Source organism: Hibiscus syriacus, unplaced genomic scaffold, assembly GCF_006381635.1.
Source record: "Hibiscus syriacus cultivar Baekdansim isolate YM2019G1 unplaced genomic scaffold, ASM638163v2 tig00112159_pilon, whole genome shotgun sequence".
NCBI lineage: Eukaryota > Viridiplantae > Streptophyta > Magnoliopsida > Malvales > Malvaceae > Hibiscus > Hibiscus syriacus.
In genome coordinates, this window is record NW_024063263.1 from 814,314 (window position 1) to 831,432 (window position 17,119).

At 33.2% G+C, this 17,119-nt stretch overlaps 3 protein-coding genes across 5 annotated transcripts; 1 reads left to right on the forward strand and 2 right to left on the reverse strand.

The window, feature by feature from the left end:
- The first annotated feature begins 482 nt into the window (after window positions 1-482).
- Window positions 483-8,037, forward strand: LOC120175238 (LRR receptor-like serine/threonine-protein kinase FEI 1). Its single transcript, XM_039181907.1, has 14 exons — window positions 483-632; window positions 1,735-1,967; window positions 2,309-2,444; window positions 2,549-2,620; window positions 2,733-2,804; window positions 3,576-3,647; window positions 3,737-3,808; window positions 3,921-3,992; window positions 4,196-4,290; window positions 4,485-4,652; window positions 4,759-5,091; window positions 5,351-5,596; window positions 6,072-6,205; window positions 7,371-8,037. The coding sequence occupies exons 2-14, from the start codon at window positions 1,871-1,873 to the stop codon at window positions 7,587-7,589; spliced, it is 1,788 nt and encodes a 595-aa protein (XP_039037838.1). The 5' UTR covers window positions 483-632; window positions 1,735-1,870; the 3' UTR covers window positions 7,590-8,037.
- Window positions 8,038-8,682: 645 nt separating this feature from the next.
- Window positions 8,683-10,247, reverse strand: LOC120175239 (dual specificity protein phosphatase 1B-like). 3 transcript variants are annotated; one of them, XM_039181910.1, is made up of 6 exons: window positions 10,153-10,247; window positions 9,862-9,976; window positions 9,644-9,779; window positions 9,393-9,513; window positions 8,932-9,116; window positions 8,683-8,833 (listed from the first exon to the last, which is right to left on the reverse strand). In XM_039181910.1, the coding sequence occupies exons 2-6, from the start codon at window positions 9,964-9,966 to the stop codon at window positions 8,757-8,759; spliced, it is 624 nt and encodes a 207-aa protein (XP_039037841.1). In that variant the 5' UTR covers window positions 9,967-9,976; window positions 10,153-10,247; the 3' UTR covers window positions 8,683-8,756. The 3 variants fall into 3 exon arrangements, with proteins under 3 accessions (XP_039037841.1, XP_039037840.1, XP_039037839.1); XM_039181909.1 differs by having other exon boundaries at window positions 8,684-8,833; window positions 10,160-10,206; XM_039181908.1 differs by lacking the exon at window positions 10,153-10,247 and having other exon boundaries at window positions 8,684-8,833; window positions 9,862-10,010.
- A 2,226-nt stretch (window positions 10,248-12,473) lies between these two features.
- On the reverse strand, window positions 12,474-16,555 carry LOC120175240 (dual specificity protein phosphatase 1-like). Its single transcript, XM_039181911.1, has 6 exons — window positions 16,466-16,555; window positions 15,817-15,963; window positions 15,584-15,719; window positions 14,573-14,693; window positions 13,750-13,895; window positions 12,474-12,633 (listed from the first exon to the last, which is right to left on the reverse strand). Exons 2-6 carry the CDS (start codon window positions 15,922-15,924, stop codon window positions 12,602-12,604), a joined length of 543 nt encoding a protein of 180 aa, XP_039037842.1. The 5' UTR covers window positions 15,925-15,963; window positions 16,466-16,555; the 3' UTR covers window positions 12,474-12,601.
- Between the last annotated feature and the right edge of the window lie 564 nt (window positions 16,556-17,119).

Genomic DNA, 17,119 nt, shown 5'->3' on the forward strand with positions numbered 1-17,119 from the left:
CATTATGTTAACATCCAGATTAGATAACCGCCAATTTTTTAACGGAAAATGATGAGTTTGGAACATAATAAATAATCGAATGACCATTTTATAACTTTTAATAGTCGAAGATTTAAAAAATAATATACTATAATCGAGGAATCATTTGTGTATTTTACCCAAATAATTAAACCTAAAAATACCAAATAAGAGAAAAAAATTTGCACAACACTCAACTTTTTAATACGATTTGACTACGGGAAAGTGAGTCTACTCCATCAGTCATCTTGGTTCACTCAGTCAGTTCTAGAAAGGAGGAAGCGTCGGTTGACACGTACGGAAGGTCACACTCGCACTTGTTAAATCCCCCCTCGATCTCATTGGCTGCCTCAAACTTCCCTTGTTGCTCCCAATCATCTAATTCTTTATCGCTCGCTCGAACACTTTTTTACCCCACAGCTTAAAAAACAAAAGAGCTCTCCACAATCACACATATTTAATCACACTTAAAAAAAAAAAAATCTGGCACTCATTACTCTCTCCATACAACAAACAAAGTTGCACTGAATCATTTCTATTTCTCCATTTTTTTTGTTTTGTTTGTTTTCTTCTTTACAGCTCATTGCCGGCTGCAGATCGAATCAATCTCAGAGGTTTCTCTTCAATTCCTCTATTTTTACCTTTGTTTTATGCCTAAAGATCCAGATTGATTACTGTTTGCTGAATCTTTACTTCGTTTTAGCTTGATTTCTTTCAGCATGCTTTGAAATGTATGATTTAGCTTAAGTTGAGGTGCGGATTCTCGGAATCTCAATTTCTTTGTTATCTACATTGATTTCGACCAGCTTTGTTTTAGGCGTTTCCTTTTCTCTCTTTCCCGCTCGGTTTTTGTGGCGGAATCTCTGTCACTTTATCGGTGTTATTGTTTTCTTTTCCTTTTATATTTTTTTCAGCTTTATCAAATTTCTGAGTCTGTTAGTTTAATTTCAACTTCAGAGAATTTGAATTTAGCTGTGTGGCATAGGTTGGAGAAGATGATTCTTAGATTAACCGCTTCTGTTGTGTTTCAATTAGGATCGACATTTTTAGATGGAGATTTGAAAATATATCTTGTGGACGAAACTTCTAGCTCCTATTATTTTTAGATGAAAAGAAGCAATGCAACAAAAACCTCTGGTGATCAAAATTTTGTTTATGAAATGGGTTCAATTATCTTTAAAATCGCTCTAAAGTCTAATTCTGCTTGTTCTTCCAAGTATCTGCTGCTTGTTTCTGAGTTGTATTTTTTGAATAAAATTACTTTATTGTGCTGACTACTTCAATTGTGAAGATTCATGCCACACAATATAGGACACTTAACACTAGTGTAAGCATATCTTTTAGACTAGCCTATCCATCATAGATATCAAAACCTGCAATGGGTTTCTACATGAATTAAATTTTTTTTACTTCTGAATTCATGATTTAGGAATTATTTTATGTGTATTAATGTGTAAGGCTTTGGTGCGCTATGTTTTCCTTTGCTTTATGAGAGGGTGCTTTGAGTTTCTCTGTTCTTAAACAGATAATAATAATTGTTTTTCCCCTTTTAGAGGGGGATTTTTGTTAGTTTCAAGTTATGTATTTATGCACAACCGAGAAGAGTCTTGTTAGCCATTTGAATTGCGTTCAAGAAGATCAATCTACACATCATTATTTCAATTTCAGATTTTGTATTGTTTCTAATTCTTATCTTCCTTCTCTATTTCTTGACAGGCATATTTTGTCTTCCTTTTGCGGCTGCCAAATGGCAATATATATCAGATAACCACATGTTACAACAAAGACAGTTTCTTGAGTTTGGTGTCTCAGATGATTTTTAGCATCTATATTATGCTCGTTCAGTGCCATTATGGGCATATGTTTGATGAAATGTCAATGGCCATGGCTGCTTCACATACTATTCTTTGTTTTCCTAACAAACAGAAGCAGAGCTATCAGTCCTGACGGTAGGTGATATATATGTAATATTGGATAATTATAGCCTTTTATTTTCTTATCCTCTCCCCATTTTAAAAAGGATCCGTAATGATTTCCTTATGTATCACATTTGGTTGGAATATATTGGTTAATTTGTCTCACATAGGAAATTGAAAGTTTCCACCTTTTAGAATTATGGTGATCATGTTTGCTTTTAATCTTTATGATTCTTTTCTTTCCTTTTTTGTTAATGCATTTAAATTAGAGCCTGATAATAATAGCATTTTTCTGGTTTTTGAATATCTAGCTAGCCGGGTTAGTAGGAGCCTTTCTGCTTATAAAATGTGAATGTTCTTTTCTTGATATGCAGGTGAGGCACTTCTAAGCTTTCAGATAGCAATTTTTAGTTCGGATGGTGTATTTTCTCATTGGAGACCAGAGGATCCTGATCCATGCAAATGGAAAGGGGTGAAATGTGATAGTAAAACCAAGAGAGTGACAACTTTGTGAGTTTTGAAGATCATGTCCAAATCTGTCTTCCGTTTTAACGACTTTGTCTAAATGGCAGTGCGGCTTAATGTTTTCTGTTTGCCTTATATTTTATCTTCAGGAGCCTTACCAATCATAAACTGAGCGGTCCTTTATCACCTGACCTTGGGAAGCTGGAGCACTTGAGATATTTGTATGTATTGTGGACTTCCCTATTTTGCATCCTCATTGATGCATTATCCGTGAAATCTATTCAAAGATTATTTCTTTTAACTGATATTTTCTATAATTTTTATGTGAATCAGAATGCTTTTTAACAATAACTTTTATGGAACAATTCCTTCAGAGCTTGGTAATTGCACAGAACTGCAAGGAATGTAAGTATTGTTGCCAACATGTGATTCCATGATCTTATGCTTCTTTGTGCTTGAAAAATCTTGTCTGTTCTATAGATTTTTCTTACAAATGATTGAATTAAGGTTACGGTTTTAAGAAATATAGAATTTTTTATTCCCTTTGTGATTCATCGTCTGATTGTGGTGTTGATGCAAGCAAAACAGTACTTTGACTCTCAAATACCCTTTTCTTTTATTTGATTAAGAATTCTGTATGGATCTTCGTTTGGTCCTATTTTTCTTATATCTCTATGCATAGGATATTTTTAATCTTCAAGCAATCATTTTACTGTATTTGTGCGAAGGCCAAGGGGGGAAGTGAACCTTGGTCCTTTACACTTCATTGGGTGAGTAGTATGACTTGGCCAATCACCAGGCCAAGTGATATGTTTTAGGAGGCTCGGATTGGCTAGGGGAGCAACCTCCTATGTTGGTCCTTTTCCTGATATTATATCCACCTTGGAGTTTTCAAATCTAGTCGTTCTTCATAGGACGAGGAAAAGGAAAAGACTCAGAAATAACCTTTCCCGTTGCTTTTGATTAGTGTTGCCTAAATACTACCCAACTGTAGTTGATATTCAAAGCTTTGTATTTATTTTATGAAAGAATGGCATTTTGGTGTTCAACTAATTTGTTGTAAATATGTAGTACCAGTTATGGCTTTCAAGGTTTTTTAGATTTAGTATTGAAAATTTTGTTTTGAAATTGTCTGCCTTGGTATTTTATTGCACTGTGATATGTTCTCTTCTATAGATACTTGCAGGGTAATTACTTAAGCGGATTAATACCGAGTGAATTGGAGAACCTATCTGCACTTCAGTATCTGTAAGTTGTTTTTTTTTTTTGCTAATAAATGTGGGCTAGAGTGGTACAGGGCAGAGTTTCAGTACTTACTGTGTTTTTCAAAACTGCAGGGATATCTCAAGCAACTCCCTTAGTGGATCTATCCCTCCTTCAATTGGGACCCTAGATAAGCTCATTGCATTGTTAGTTCGCTTGCTTCAAATTTGTTAGCTTCTAAAAATGGGTATTTACTGAGTTTACTTTAAGATTTATTGAATATGAACTGATCTTTGTTGATCATATTGATTCCTAAAGCAATGTGTCCAACAATTTTCTGGTTGGCCCTATACCATCGCAAGATGTTTTCAGCAGCTATACTGCAAGTTCGTAAGTATAAGTTATTTTGCTACTGTGTTCAATAATTTGTGTATTATTTATATGCTATGTTGGCAAAACTGTCATTCAGGAGAGTTCCAGGAAGTGTTATACGTGATACCTTTATTCTGCAAATTTAGAATCTTCATTTTCTGGAAAGTCAAGAAGATTGCTGTAATATTATTAGGCTAAACAGTTTAACATCTTTTTGGCAGTTTTGTTGGGAATCGCGGTTTATGTGGAAAGCAAATCAATGTAGTATGCAAAGATGATAACGGAGGAGCTACAACAAATTCCAGATCTGGTTCTGGTACGCTGTATATGTTGGGAACACTGAAGTCAATTGTTTGGTGCTCTTTTCAGTGTTAAAAATATGGAGATGAAGAATTTTGTCCATCAAATCCGAATTCCTCACAAGTTTCTTACCTTTATTCCTGAATCTATTGTTTTAATTTGGAGGTCATTTTGATTAGTTTTTCAATCTTTTTTTTTTTTTTTTTGCAGCTCAAACTCAAGGCGGTAAAAGGAAATACTCTGGAAAACTTCTCATTAGTGCATCAGCAACTATAGGTGCACTACTTTTAGTGGCACTTATGTGTTTCTGGGGTTGCTTCCTATATAAGAAGTTTGGTAAAAATGAGGGAAGGACTCTGGCCATGGACATCAGCGGAGGTGTTCTTTCAAATTGATCTTCAATTTTAGAAAATTTAGCTGTTTTTAGTTTTCATTTTTATTCTAACATTTGAACATCTTTATTGACATAGCATTGTTGCTTCAGGTGCATCGATTGTTATGTTTCATGGAGACTTGCCTTACTCTTCTAAAGACATCATTAAGAAATTAGAAACTTTGAACGAGGAATACATTATAGGTACTGGGGGGTTTGGGACAGTGTACAAGCTTGCAATGGATGATGGAAATGTGTTCGCTTTGAAACGAATTGTGAAGTTAAATGGGGGATTTGATCGTTTTTTTGAAAGAGAGCTTGAAATTCTTGGAAGCATAAAACATCGATACCTTGTAAACTTGCGAGGATACTGTAATTCACCCACATCAAAGCTGTTAATCTATGATTTCCTTGCTGGTGGTAGCCTCGATGAAGCTCTTCATGGTGAGGCTCCCTTAACCATTTTTACACAAAAGCAGTACATTTCCTGACATAAACATGAACTGCACATTTTCCTTTGTTGATCTAAACCACAAGATTAAAAAAAGTGAGACTTATTTTTCATGGATTTAGTGACTAATCTTGAACTTAAAACATTTCTCTTTCTTTGTTTTCGCCCATTGGTTGGAAGTCCTATTTATTTGTTGCATGGATCAATTTCTTTATTTGCGGAGATGATGTTGTTTTGTGATCCGTTTAACAGAACGATCTGAGCAGTTGGACTGGGAAACACGCTTGAACATTATTATGGGAGCAGCAAAAGGAATGGCCTATTTACACCATGATTGTTCTCCTAGGATCATACACCGTGACATAAAGTCCAGCAACATTTTACTTGATAGCAATTTGGAGGCTCGAGTATCAGATTTTGGACTTGCCAAACTGTTGGAGGATGAAAAGTCTCATATTACAACCATTGTTGCGGGAACTTTTGGTTATTTGGCTCCAGGTATGCAGTTGCAATATTGGCTTACCGTCTACAATTGTGGAGGCTACCTTTAAGCTTGAATTATTAGGGAGATAAATTTAGCTTTAGCGCAAACATATTTTGAGGTTCTTTCTGATGATATTGACTTAATTTGAAAATCACATATAGCCGCTAAATGGGTCTGTAAAGGCTAGAACATTTTATAAGCTTTTGAGGTTTGTTTACTGAACTAATTGAACTTGAACAAGGTGTGTATAGTTCATTTATGTTCAAAAGCAAGCTCGTTTATAAATCTTTTAAAGCAGGTTTAACAAGTCTTTGAAAGCCCGTTTAAAAGTGGTTTTTTGTTTGTTTATAAGTAAAATATTAGTAGTAGTAGCATTAGTAGTATTGTTTTATTTCTAGATTCAATTTATCCTGAGTCTGTGATTTAGGTCTTGTTTAAGCTTTGCAAAAGATAAATAACAAAATACTCTGTTTATGCTTCCTTCAACAGAGTACATGGTAAGTGGGAGAGCAACCGAAAAGACGGATGTCTATAGTTTTGGAGTCTTGTTGCTTGAAGTCTTAAGTGGAAAGAGACCTACTGATGCATCATTCATTGAAAAGGGCCACAACATCGTTGGCTGGGTAAGTCTCACTTTTTCTCTTCAGATTTTGCTGTGTATATAAAGCTGTTTAGAAGGAAAAATAAATTTTAGGGGAGCCGAGGAATGAAAAGAGAAAAGCATATCTGTTTCCTGTTCATTTTTTCGTTATTCATTTTCTTTTCTGAAGAATGTTAAGACATCTGTAAATAGAAAGGTATAGGGTATGCTGTATGATGTTAGAAGATTTGTCTCGAAGTATAGCGGTATATATCTCTGGAAAAAAAAACAGAACAGCCTATGTGTATGAAGAGTAGTTGTTGGTGAAGATTTGATTGTTGGCATATGGAATTTTAACATGATATATCTCATGCATTTTCTAAACCATAATCATTTGCATTTTGCCTTATTTTTAATGGGTTCTATTTTAGGAAATGTCTTTTTTCATAATGCACTATTTTCACCGTTGTCAACAGACACTTTATAACATTTCCCTTCCTTTATTAGGAAAAGTTTCTCGTCTTATCTTCGTCAACTGAATCGAAACCTTGTTAAGTGTGCTGTAGCGCATAAAATAGGGTTGTAGCAATAGATCTAAGGATGGGAATATTAACCTATGAACAAGGATGCAAAGATGTAATAGCTGCTGTGTGTCCAGGCTGTGGACCTGTGGCAGTTGTTCGAGTTTGATTGGGAAGAAAAATAAACGAACAAAAAGGAGATGAGAAAATAGAAGCAAAGGGTGAAAATCCACTCTTCTTTCTATGTATTTTACATGCAACAAATTTGCAAGACCAAGATCTGTTGTCAACATTTGACACGTATTCTTGTATAATGAGGAAAAAGCTTCTCATCTTTCGGGATGGGAATGATTATAAATACCTAATTTGGCTTGTTTGTTAGAACTTCGGTCCACATGTTAATGTCTCTAGTATTATCTATCAGCTGCAGTAAAAAACCATTTTGATGCTGAAGTAAGCTGAAAATTGATGCCTGCTCTTTTTACCAATTTCCACTTTCAATAAATAAATACAAAAGACACGCTTTCGAACATTTAGTTCACTAGTAGACGCATTTATCCTTCAACTCAAAGAATTGGGATCGAAATCTCCTTCCCAAAACTCAAAAAGATATGTAGATGGTTTCCTCAATTCAGAATACATATGTGTGGGGTTGTTCATTTTGACTGGTTTGTTCGTTTTATGCAGTTAAATTTCTTGATCACGGAGAATAGGCAACGAGAGATTGTAGATCCAAATTGTGTGGGGATGCAGGTAGAAATCCTTGATGCCTTGCTCTCAGTCGCCGTCCAGTGTGTTTGTTCAACCCCAGAGGATAGACCCAGCATGCACCGGGTGGTGCAGTTGCTCGAACCTGAGGTTATGACCCCATACCCGAGCGATTTTTATGATTCCAGCTCTGATTGAATAGTCGAATCAATAAACAAAGACGCATTAGGTTCACGTCCATGTTTGTTTGTTATAAAGTAGTGCAAGCAAGAAAACAAGCACTAAACGAGCTCGAAATCGGCAGCTGCAACGTTCACTTTGCTCGTTTCATTGAACTCTTTACTCAGATGGAGTTCGAAAGGTATATTTGAATCCCAATCTGAGCTGTTGAATGGAAGTGGAATTTAGGTGCATATTTGTCCGTCGTTTGGCATGGGTGAACCTTAGGTACTACTCATTTTATTCATTCTAGTTTTGCCTTTATGAAATCAGCACTGTAATCTCCCTTTTATGCTGTCCTTTTAAGTACAAATTCATAATGTTTTGGCTATTGGCAGGTCGTTGTTTATGCCATTTTTGTAAGATAAAATCTTCATTATTACGGTAATAAGTTGGCTTTATTATACTATAAGCAAAATTGAACTTATTAACATTTACATTAGAACTATTTACATTTGATGCATCCATAGTGTGCAACTTTTTTTACTATAGTTAACTATACGACACTTCTTGTTAGCAAAATATAATATTATATTTAATTTTAATGATTTTTAAAATTTTCACTAGCGACGGCAACACGAGTGATTAAGCGTTCATGGGTGATTGAACGTTCATTGTCAAATGGTTAAGAGTATTTAGAACATATATTATTTTGTAACTACATCATCTTAATAAAAAATTAGATAAAAAATTAGTGTAGTAGCATCTAAGATATTAGGATTATGGAATTAAATTATAGTTTATCTTAATTTCATCCATGATTTTACTTCAATGTCATCCCTAATTTTACTATGATTTATTATAAACGTAAATGGTTTGTTATGATCTACCAATCCATATAGATTACATGTTGATATAATAAGGGGTTTGTGACAATTGTAATAGGTTATTATTTCTAATTTGGATAAAAAATTAGTCGGTGGTCGGACGATTAGTCGATAAAATCTGAGTTGAGAGGTTTGAAGGAAAATATCTTTTTCAGATCTAATATCATGATTGTTAGATTTAACTTCGACAAATCTTTTGAATTTGTCAATAATCTTATCAAGAGTCAATGATACACTTGGGATCATGTTCATTTTGCAAGAACATTTTGATTACATTTTACTCGCACAATATACTACTTCATTCATTGCCTTCCCCTTCTCATTGCTTTTGGTTGAAAAACGAGAAAATGGACTGACAAGTGGACCGATCGAGCCGAGTTTTTTCATCCTCCTTACCTGCATTACAAGAAACAGTCACACAGACGGAAGTTCAACCCAAGTTATAGTGATATTCACCGAGAATCAACAACCGAGTCAAAAACTGCAAATCATACACTTCGAGTGTCGATGAAAGTGGCCAAAAAAGGATCGACCTCGAAGGGTACTTTCAAAGTGTTGCAGCTGTAAAACGCAACCTGGATTCGGAGACACTTGAGGCCGTCTACGCTTTACGTGTTCCAAAGCTTGAGAAAACCTCATGCCATTCTTTTTCATTAGAAAAGCAATCACCACCGTCGCACTGCACACATTGAGAAACAAAAGCACTGAACATGATCTACTTAGTAATGAAACGTGATTACGCATTCTTAAGCTACAAGATACAAGTACAAATAGCAGCAAAACTAATATATAATTTAAGAACTGCAAAATCGAAGAGCCGATAGCATAATAGAACAACGATTACCGAATACCACATCGAACTATACGTACTCCCAGCAAATTCCGATTTAGGATCATTGTTACTAAAGACACAATTGTATAAGAATAGGGTCATATGATAAGGGGAACAACACACCTTCTAGATATTCCCATAAAGCAGTGAACCAGCACACCACTACCTAGTCTTCTAGCTTCGTCGATGAAACCGAAACACTCGTCGAAGTACCGCATTAGATTTGTATCTTCCCTGTCCGTGACTGCCTCAAAATTTCATCAAAAAGTACCAAGAATTTGGTAAGTTAAGAACGTCCATTGCAGTGAATTCTGCAACTCTTCATATTTTTAATGCCATGAATCTAAATGCTTGAAAACACGAATCCGTAATACCTTCGATAATCTTATAAACGAACTCGTTCGGATACGAAGGAACGGATAGGTTAGCCACGGTTAAGATATGTGTAACGTTGGAACTTTTGAGTGCACTCTTGTTGCTTGCATCACCCAAGGAACCCAGGAAAAGTCCCTAAAAAACTTAGGTATGAAATTAACCCAGAAAAAACAAACAAAATCATGATAATGCAAAGCAATATCATCTAAATGGGTACCTCTTCAATTTGGCATAGAGCATTGTTTCCATGAAAATATCTATGTACATCTACCCTGCAACTCTCCTGAATGTCTTTTTGGAGCGAATAATGGATCTGATCCATTCCTTTTCCTCTTGAACAACAACACATAATAAAACTATGTATTTACACAAAATTGTAGAAAGTAGAAACAATCAACAATATATGTTCGAGAAAAGTCCCCAATGACTGTTTTATATGAGAACAAAGATATTGAAACATAAAAGCTATGAAATCCTGAAATGGGAACGAAGAGAGAGGAGTGCTTACCAGTTACCAGCAGAGAAGCTATGAATCTATGGTGTGAAGATGGAGAGAGGAGACGGGTTTATTTTGTATTTAGTGGAGGTGGCATTCAGTTCTTAATCAGTTCATGCAATGATCATTTGATTCATCACATGCCAATGCGTTTCTTCTTCTATTATTATTATGGACAATTATTCTGAGTTTGGAAAATCCAAAGAGTTGAGAGGGATAATTTAGCTTTGGGTCTTGAACTTGGTAGTTTAGTTCATTTTGGTATTTGAATATATGGCCTAGTGACATTTTTGGCCTTTCAATTTTAAAAAAGATTATTTTAGTTCTAATTGTTTTTGCCTTTTTAGCCCTCTAATTTAACCAACATATGGAAAAAATAATAAACTTATTAAGCTGAATCAACTCTTTTATCTTTGTGCAGAGGTGGTAAACGGGTCATTTGGATTGGGTTTGAGATTTCAGGTCTAAATTATATTTTGTTTAATTTATTATGGTTGGACCGGGTCTTGTGCGGATTTAGTTCGGGTGTATGGTAAATTGGGTTGGGTCGGGTCAATTTTCGGGTGAGTTAATTTTTGGGTCGGGAGACTATCGGATCGATTGTTTTTCGGTTCGGATCAAGATTGAATCGGTTATTTTTGGGCCGGGTTAATATTGGATTGATTAGATTTCGGTTTGGGTTAATACTGGATCGATTTATTTTTTATTTGGGTCAACTTTTGCATCAAATTAATTCGGATTGAATTGATTATGAATCTAATCAAGTATATATATATATATATATATATATACTCATAATCAGTATATATATATATATATATATATATAATTATTGATATATTGTTAAATTCTTGTTTGTTAATATTATTATATAGGCTTAATTTGATTATAAGTCTAATCAAATGTATATAGATTTTTGATTCAGCGTGCTTTCTATTTGAATTAATTTTGGATTGGGTTAAATTCAGTTTGGGTTGTTTTTCCGTTCGTGTTAAATTCAGTTCGAGTTGTTTCTGTTCAGGTTAATTTTAGTTCGGATTATTTTCAATTTGGGTCAAATTGGACATGAGTCTATATTGGGTCAGCTAAATTTTAGATCGGGTATGATTCGGGTCATATATTATTCGAGTTTCGGATTAAATTTAATAATCATATTTGAGTTAATATAGGATATTGGATCGAATAAATCAATTCTGATAATCGGGTTCAAGTCAAATTTGCTAGTTCTATCTTTGTGTCAATATTCACGTCAAAAACTATTTTGCTTAAAGAAAAAAAACTAAAAAATTTAAAAACAATAGTATAATGTTATTTAATTATTAATATTTTAAAATAATAAAAATTAAAAATTAAAAATTAAAAATTAAAAATATAAATAAATATATTTTTAAATGGCTAAAAAGTATAAAAATATTTTAAAATTTTGGCAAAAAAGGAGACAAAATAGATGGTTTTATTATTTTTCTCATTAATTGATTTAATTTAATAAAAATTTTTGAGGCCCAAAAAACAGAATTTTGTTATTAGGCGAATAATATTATAAGGTCTTTAAATATATATATATATATATATATATATATATATATATATGTGGTTCACGCTTCACATCAGTTTTATATTTCAATATTTCACATTTTAATTATTAAAATTTGATTGTCTTTTTTTATTTATAATTGTAACATATTATCACCCAAAACTTGCAAGTAGGCAATAGATAAATCTTTAATTATATTGAAATTTTTATGATTTTCAAAGGAATTTGAGAAGTGGTGTTCTCTTTTAATGGTGATTAGGATCGGTTCCAAAATTTTCAAGTTATTATATATATTAAATTATCTTTTATCATTTATATTTAATTTATACATATTAGATTATCTTTTATATATTATATTGATTGTCTATTTTTATTTTTTAAAATTTTATAAGATCATATTTTCTTAAAATATTATAAGTTCATCCTCAACTTAAAATCTTTCGTCCATATGACAATCTTTCGTCCATCGAGTCATATGAGGTGTTATGATAGCTCAGTGCTCGTGCTTTTAGGACACTGACATTTGGGAAATGATCACGTGCAACAACTTTAATATATGGTTAAAAAATGATACTACCTGTTTTATTATTATTTTTTTAATAAAACCGATAAAAAATTATCAAAAATTATTAAATTTCAAAACCCATGTTTATATATATAATCATTTTGAGTGACACATCTGCAATTTATTTTCATAATTTTATATAGTAAAGGAAATTCAAACCCAAATGAGTTTCCCAACAAAGCACCACCAACGAGACCCCTTTCCAACTTGGAAAAGAAAAAGAAACAAAAAAGGGATGGAAAGGAGACTCTTCCTTGATGCCAATGGGAGCAGCAGACATATCCAATCTATATAGTATGTTTCATCATATCAATACCTTTGCCCAACTGAGTGATTCTCTACAAGGCGAAAGCAGCTTTTCTTCATTCGTTAGCTTTCATTTGTTCTTTGTTGGCTGTGCAGAGGAAATCGATCAGTCTATGCAAAAACAATCATGTGCTGGGGAAACAACATGGTGGCATTTCAACTGCTGATATTAGCAATGTTAGAGGTGCTTAATGAGTTGAGTAATTCGTCAGCAACTCCAATTCGACTTGGTCAAAACTCGATTAGATTGGCTCAACTCGAACTCGAGCTTGACTCAAAACCTTAACGAGTTGAGTAAAACAAAAATCCAACTCGACTCGATAAGTTTGCAAGTAGCTCATTAATTTTTTATATATAATTTTTAGAAGTTATCTTTAAAAACTATTTCATTCAAAAAATTACTAATTTACTATGAGATAATAAAAAAGATGATAAATTGTTAATCTATTAATTTTCTAATAAAAAATACTAAATTATCAATTAATATTTTACTACACCCAAAATCAGAACCTATTTATTATTTTAATATATTCTTAGATTGTTACTTTGGAGTTTAGACTTTGAAATTGCTTCATACACTCTTTTGATAATTTTTTAGTTAAATTTATTAATTTATGTTTATTATATTAAGCTCTATATAATATTAGTAGATTTTAACTATAGTTAAGAAAATAAGGTAAAAATTTTGATGATCTTAACGAGCAACAAGGTTTTTTTAACGCGATTGACTAGATTGATAAGCACCCCTAGACATTGCCATTGCAGCTCCAAGAAGTAATGGCATGGAGATTTCTTAAGTCAACTAGCTACATTATCGGCCTTTAAAGATCCCATTTAAAAGGTCATAGTGATTAGCATATATGTATATATATATATGAGGCAGGATTCGTTCAAAACGTTTTACACTTTTTTAGGATCGTTAGATGATTGAAAATAGACGATTGAGATTAACAATAAGAAATGAGAAGACATTCACATGAAAAGAAACATGATAATCTCAGCAATCTGTTTTCACTTATCCAACAATCCTAAAAAGCTGTAAAACTTTTAGTTTTACAATAGGTGCAAATGGATCCTAACCCCCACTATATAGTTGTACGAACCATCTACATTAAGGCATGCTATACATGGCCTTGTCGGAATGCGTGAGGGGGTTAATATAAATGTGCCTGTATTTATCTATAAAAATGATATTAAGACGCACCTTGTAGAGATTTTTCGAACTCTTTCAATTGCTGGATGAAACCAGGATTAGGAGCTGCCAAGGGTCGTTTGCTCCTCACATGTTCCAAGGCCTCTGATAAGCTCATACCATGCTTTTTCATTAAATAAGCAAGAACAACGGTCACACTGCATGACAACAATTTCAGTACACAAAATGACTTATGTGAGAAAAGAAATCTTCATGTTATGCATCTAGCAATTCAAAGGACCAAAAAAATGTGTTATTTAAGCGTTGCAAAACAGAGAAGAGAATTATGTTACAAATTGTTGATCCTTGTAAAGTGAATAGGCGCTATATGCAAAATGTACTTTTGATAATAGGGCTGCTAACTGGAGCAAATTATACCAACCCCTGGATGTTTAACTCTATTTCCAAATGTAATTGTTACAGTGCTTCTCAATTCGCCACTACAGCATCAACAACATGAGCAAAGTAACCATACTTAAAAAGGTTAATCAGTACATTGCTTCTTTATAGAGATTACATTCAAGTGCAATTAAATCCTTTATTAATGATTTAAAGCAGAGATCTGAAGGCATGTAAACCTGGGCTGACGCCTCACAAAAAAGCACACTTAGACACATCATGCACGTGCCTGGTCGAATATGACTCACAAAAAGGGTTTGAGGCATTTTTTAGTTTTCTGGTGCTAAAATGCATGCCTTAAAAACAGTGGATATAAGTATGCCAAGTTGGCAACACAATACAGAAATGTGGATATTGAATGCAAGTCAACAAAACGCATAAATATCTGTAGGAACCAGTCAAGTCAGAAAGAACACAAGATCAGTAGTGACATTACCTTCTTGATTTTCCAACAAAGCAGTGAACCAATACACCACCGCCTTGTCTTCTTGCTTCATCAATGAAATTGAAGCATTCATCAAAATACTGACTTATGTCTGTGTCTTCTTTGTCTAAGACTGTCTCAAAGATGGGGGGAAAAGATTATAAGAGTTGTTACTGAAAGCCACATTTGGATGCTCAGTAGGGTTATAGTTACAAAAAAAAAAGCATAAGAAACCATAGATGCAGGATACACATCAGATTGAAGCACCAACACTTGTTCTATGGAAGGAAGAAATTATAAAGCGGCAGACGAAGCACACAAAAAACTATAAAAAATCATTATATAACAAGAGGAACAAATCTGGTAGAAATTAATAAAACACAAAGGGAACTATCAGGATGATGGAGCACAGAGAGCAGACAGCTAAATATGCGGTGATTAACATTCAATTGTAACTCAAGGATAACTTGTCACAATCTTAGTTTTCCTTTTTTGACCAGTGAGAACAATCTTCGACTTAGTTGGAAACTCATCAATGGATATTACTTTTACATATAATCATATATTAACTATCATCTTACTTCTTTTCCAAGTAAGAGGATTTTGGGCTTACATTTGGCATTTTGTAACTTATAGGGGTCTTGGATGTTGAATATTTTCTCCCTCTGTTGATTCCTTTCTAATGTTCTCAATATTTCTTTTGTTCTCCCCAAATTTCCTCCAACCCCTCACTCACTATTTTCATTCAATTTCCGATTTCCCCACCCGGTTTCTATAGTTTCTCTTCTGCTTGCTTATCCTACATCACTCGTTTTTAAACAAAATTCTGGCAAAGTTAAAGTATGCATTAGAAGATAATTTTATTTTCACTTGGGTATCGTCAAGCACACTGAACAAATGCACACCTTTTAGATAACAACAGGCAAATGAAGTTACAATGCCAAGGAATTCGGAGCATGAAAATTTCCAGTTTTACGATATATTAGTTCAGTCATACAACCTGATAAGGGAGAACATTCCCACCTGGTATAACTTTGTACACAAAGTCATCAGTATTCGCAGGCTGCAGGGAGCTAGCCACAGTTAAGATATGAGTTATATTTAAACGTTTAAGTGCATCCACATTATTAGCAGCTGCGATAGAACCCAAAAAGAGACCCTGAAAAATTGAAAGCAAAAAATAAACACAAATCTTCAGAAAACGATCAAGGGTATAAACAAAATAAAAAAGAAGACAAGGAAGCCATGTCTATTACCTCTTCAATTACGCTTGGTACGGTGTCTTCTTTGAAAGCTTTTGTGAAATTTATAACTCGCAAAAGAGCTGCTATTTGATTTCGCATAGAATCTTCAACGTGACTCATTGCGAGAAAAATAGATAAAATCTCCTTTATATCTCTCTCCTTAAAAAACAAGCATAAAACAACCATAAATTGCATGCCCCAATAACCCTAACTAGAAATAGGCATCCTAGTAAGATTTCAATAACAATGGAATTACAATTTCAAAAACCTTCTGAATCAAAATCAATAAATGATTTTGTGCAAGAAATTAATTAACCAAATCCAGAAATGTTTCAGAAACCCAAATTAATATTTCTTTTTCATATTTATAAGTAGAGAAATCTATAAAATGGGGGGAAATTATATGAAAAAACATCGTCAAAAGTAGATTATATTACATGAAAAATAAAAAATAAAACGATTTCTGCGAAAACAGCGAGATAGGTAATTCAAGAAACCAAATCATCATCAGAGCCCCGTAAAATTATAAATTAACATAAAAAATAAATCAAAATCCATATCAACTTTCAAGAGCTGCTCCCAGTTCTAAAACAATAATATTAATTGCATTGGGTATAAAGGTATTTTAATTATTTATTGAAAAGAATCAAAATAATTTTACCTGTAAAGATGTGAATCCCCTGCCAATTCAGAGGAAATAGTTCGAAGGAAGAAAATATGGAAATGGGAGAAATTCCGCCAAGAAAATCCAATGACGATCCCTCGCCTTGGGTCGACTGAAACGGTGCTTTTAACTTGAAAATATTTTTTATTTTTAGGATAAATATAATTTTTGGTATTGTTATAATATTATCTCAATTTAAATTATATATTATATTTTATCTAAACTTTATAGGCACAAACATCATATTTTTACCCTAATTTATTTAACTTTTATATAACTTTTAATTTTTACTAATAACCAGTTGGTCCAATGGAATGAAACATCATATTCCTTAAGCAATGTCAGATGTTTGAATAAACTGCATTAGAAGGGTTGTGTTGAAAACATTTTGATGTTTCGATATAACAAATTAAGTATTATTGGATTTTAAGATTTTATAATCATTTTCAAGGTATATTCGATTTAATTATTCGAATATTACAAAAATTACTCCAAGGATTTCAAAGGTCAATCTCAATCCTTACTAAAGTGTAAAATTATGTTTTATACTTAAAATATTTTTAAAACAATTTTCACAAAATATTTCGAACCAAAATCGAGCCAAAAATCAAATTTACAAAGTGACGTACCGATGCACTACATGATGCATCA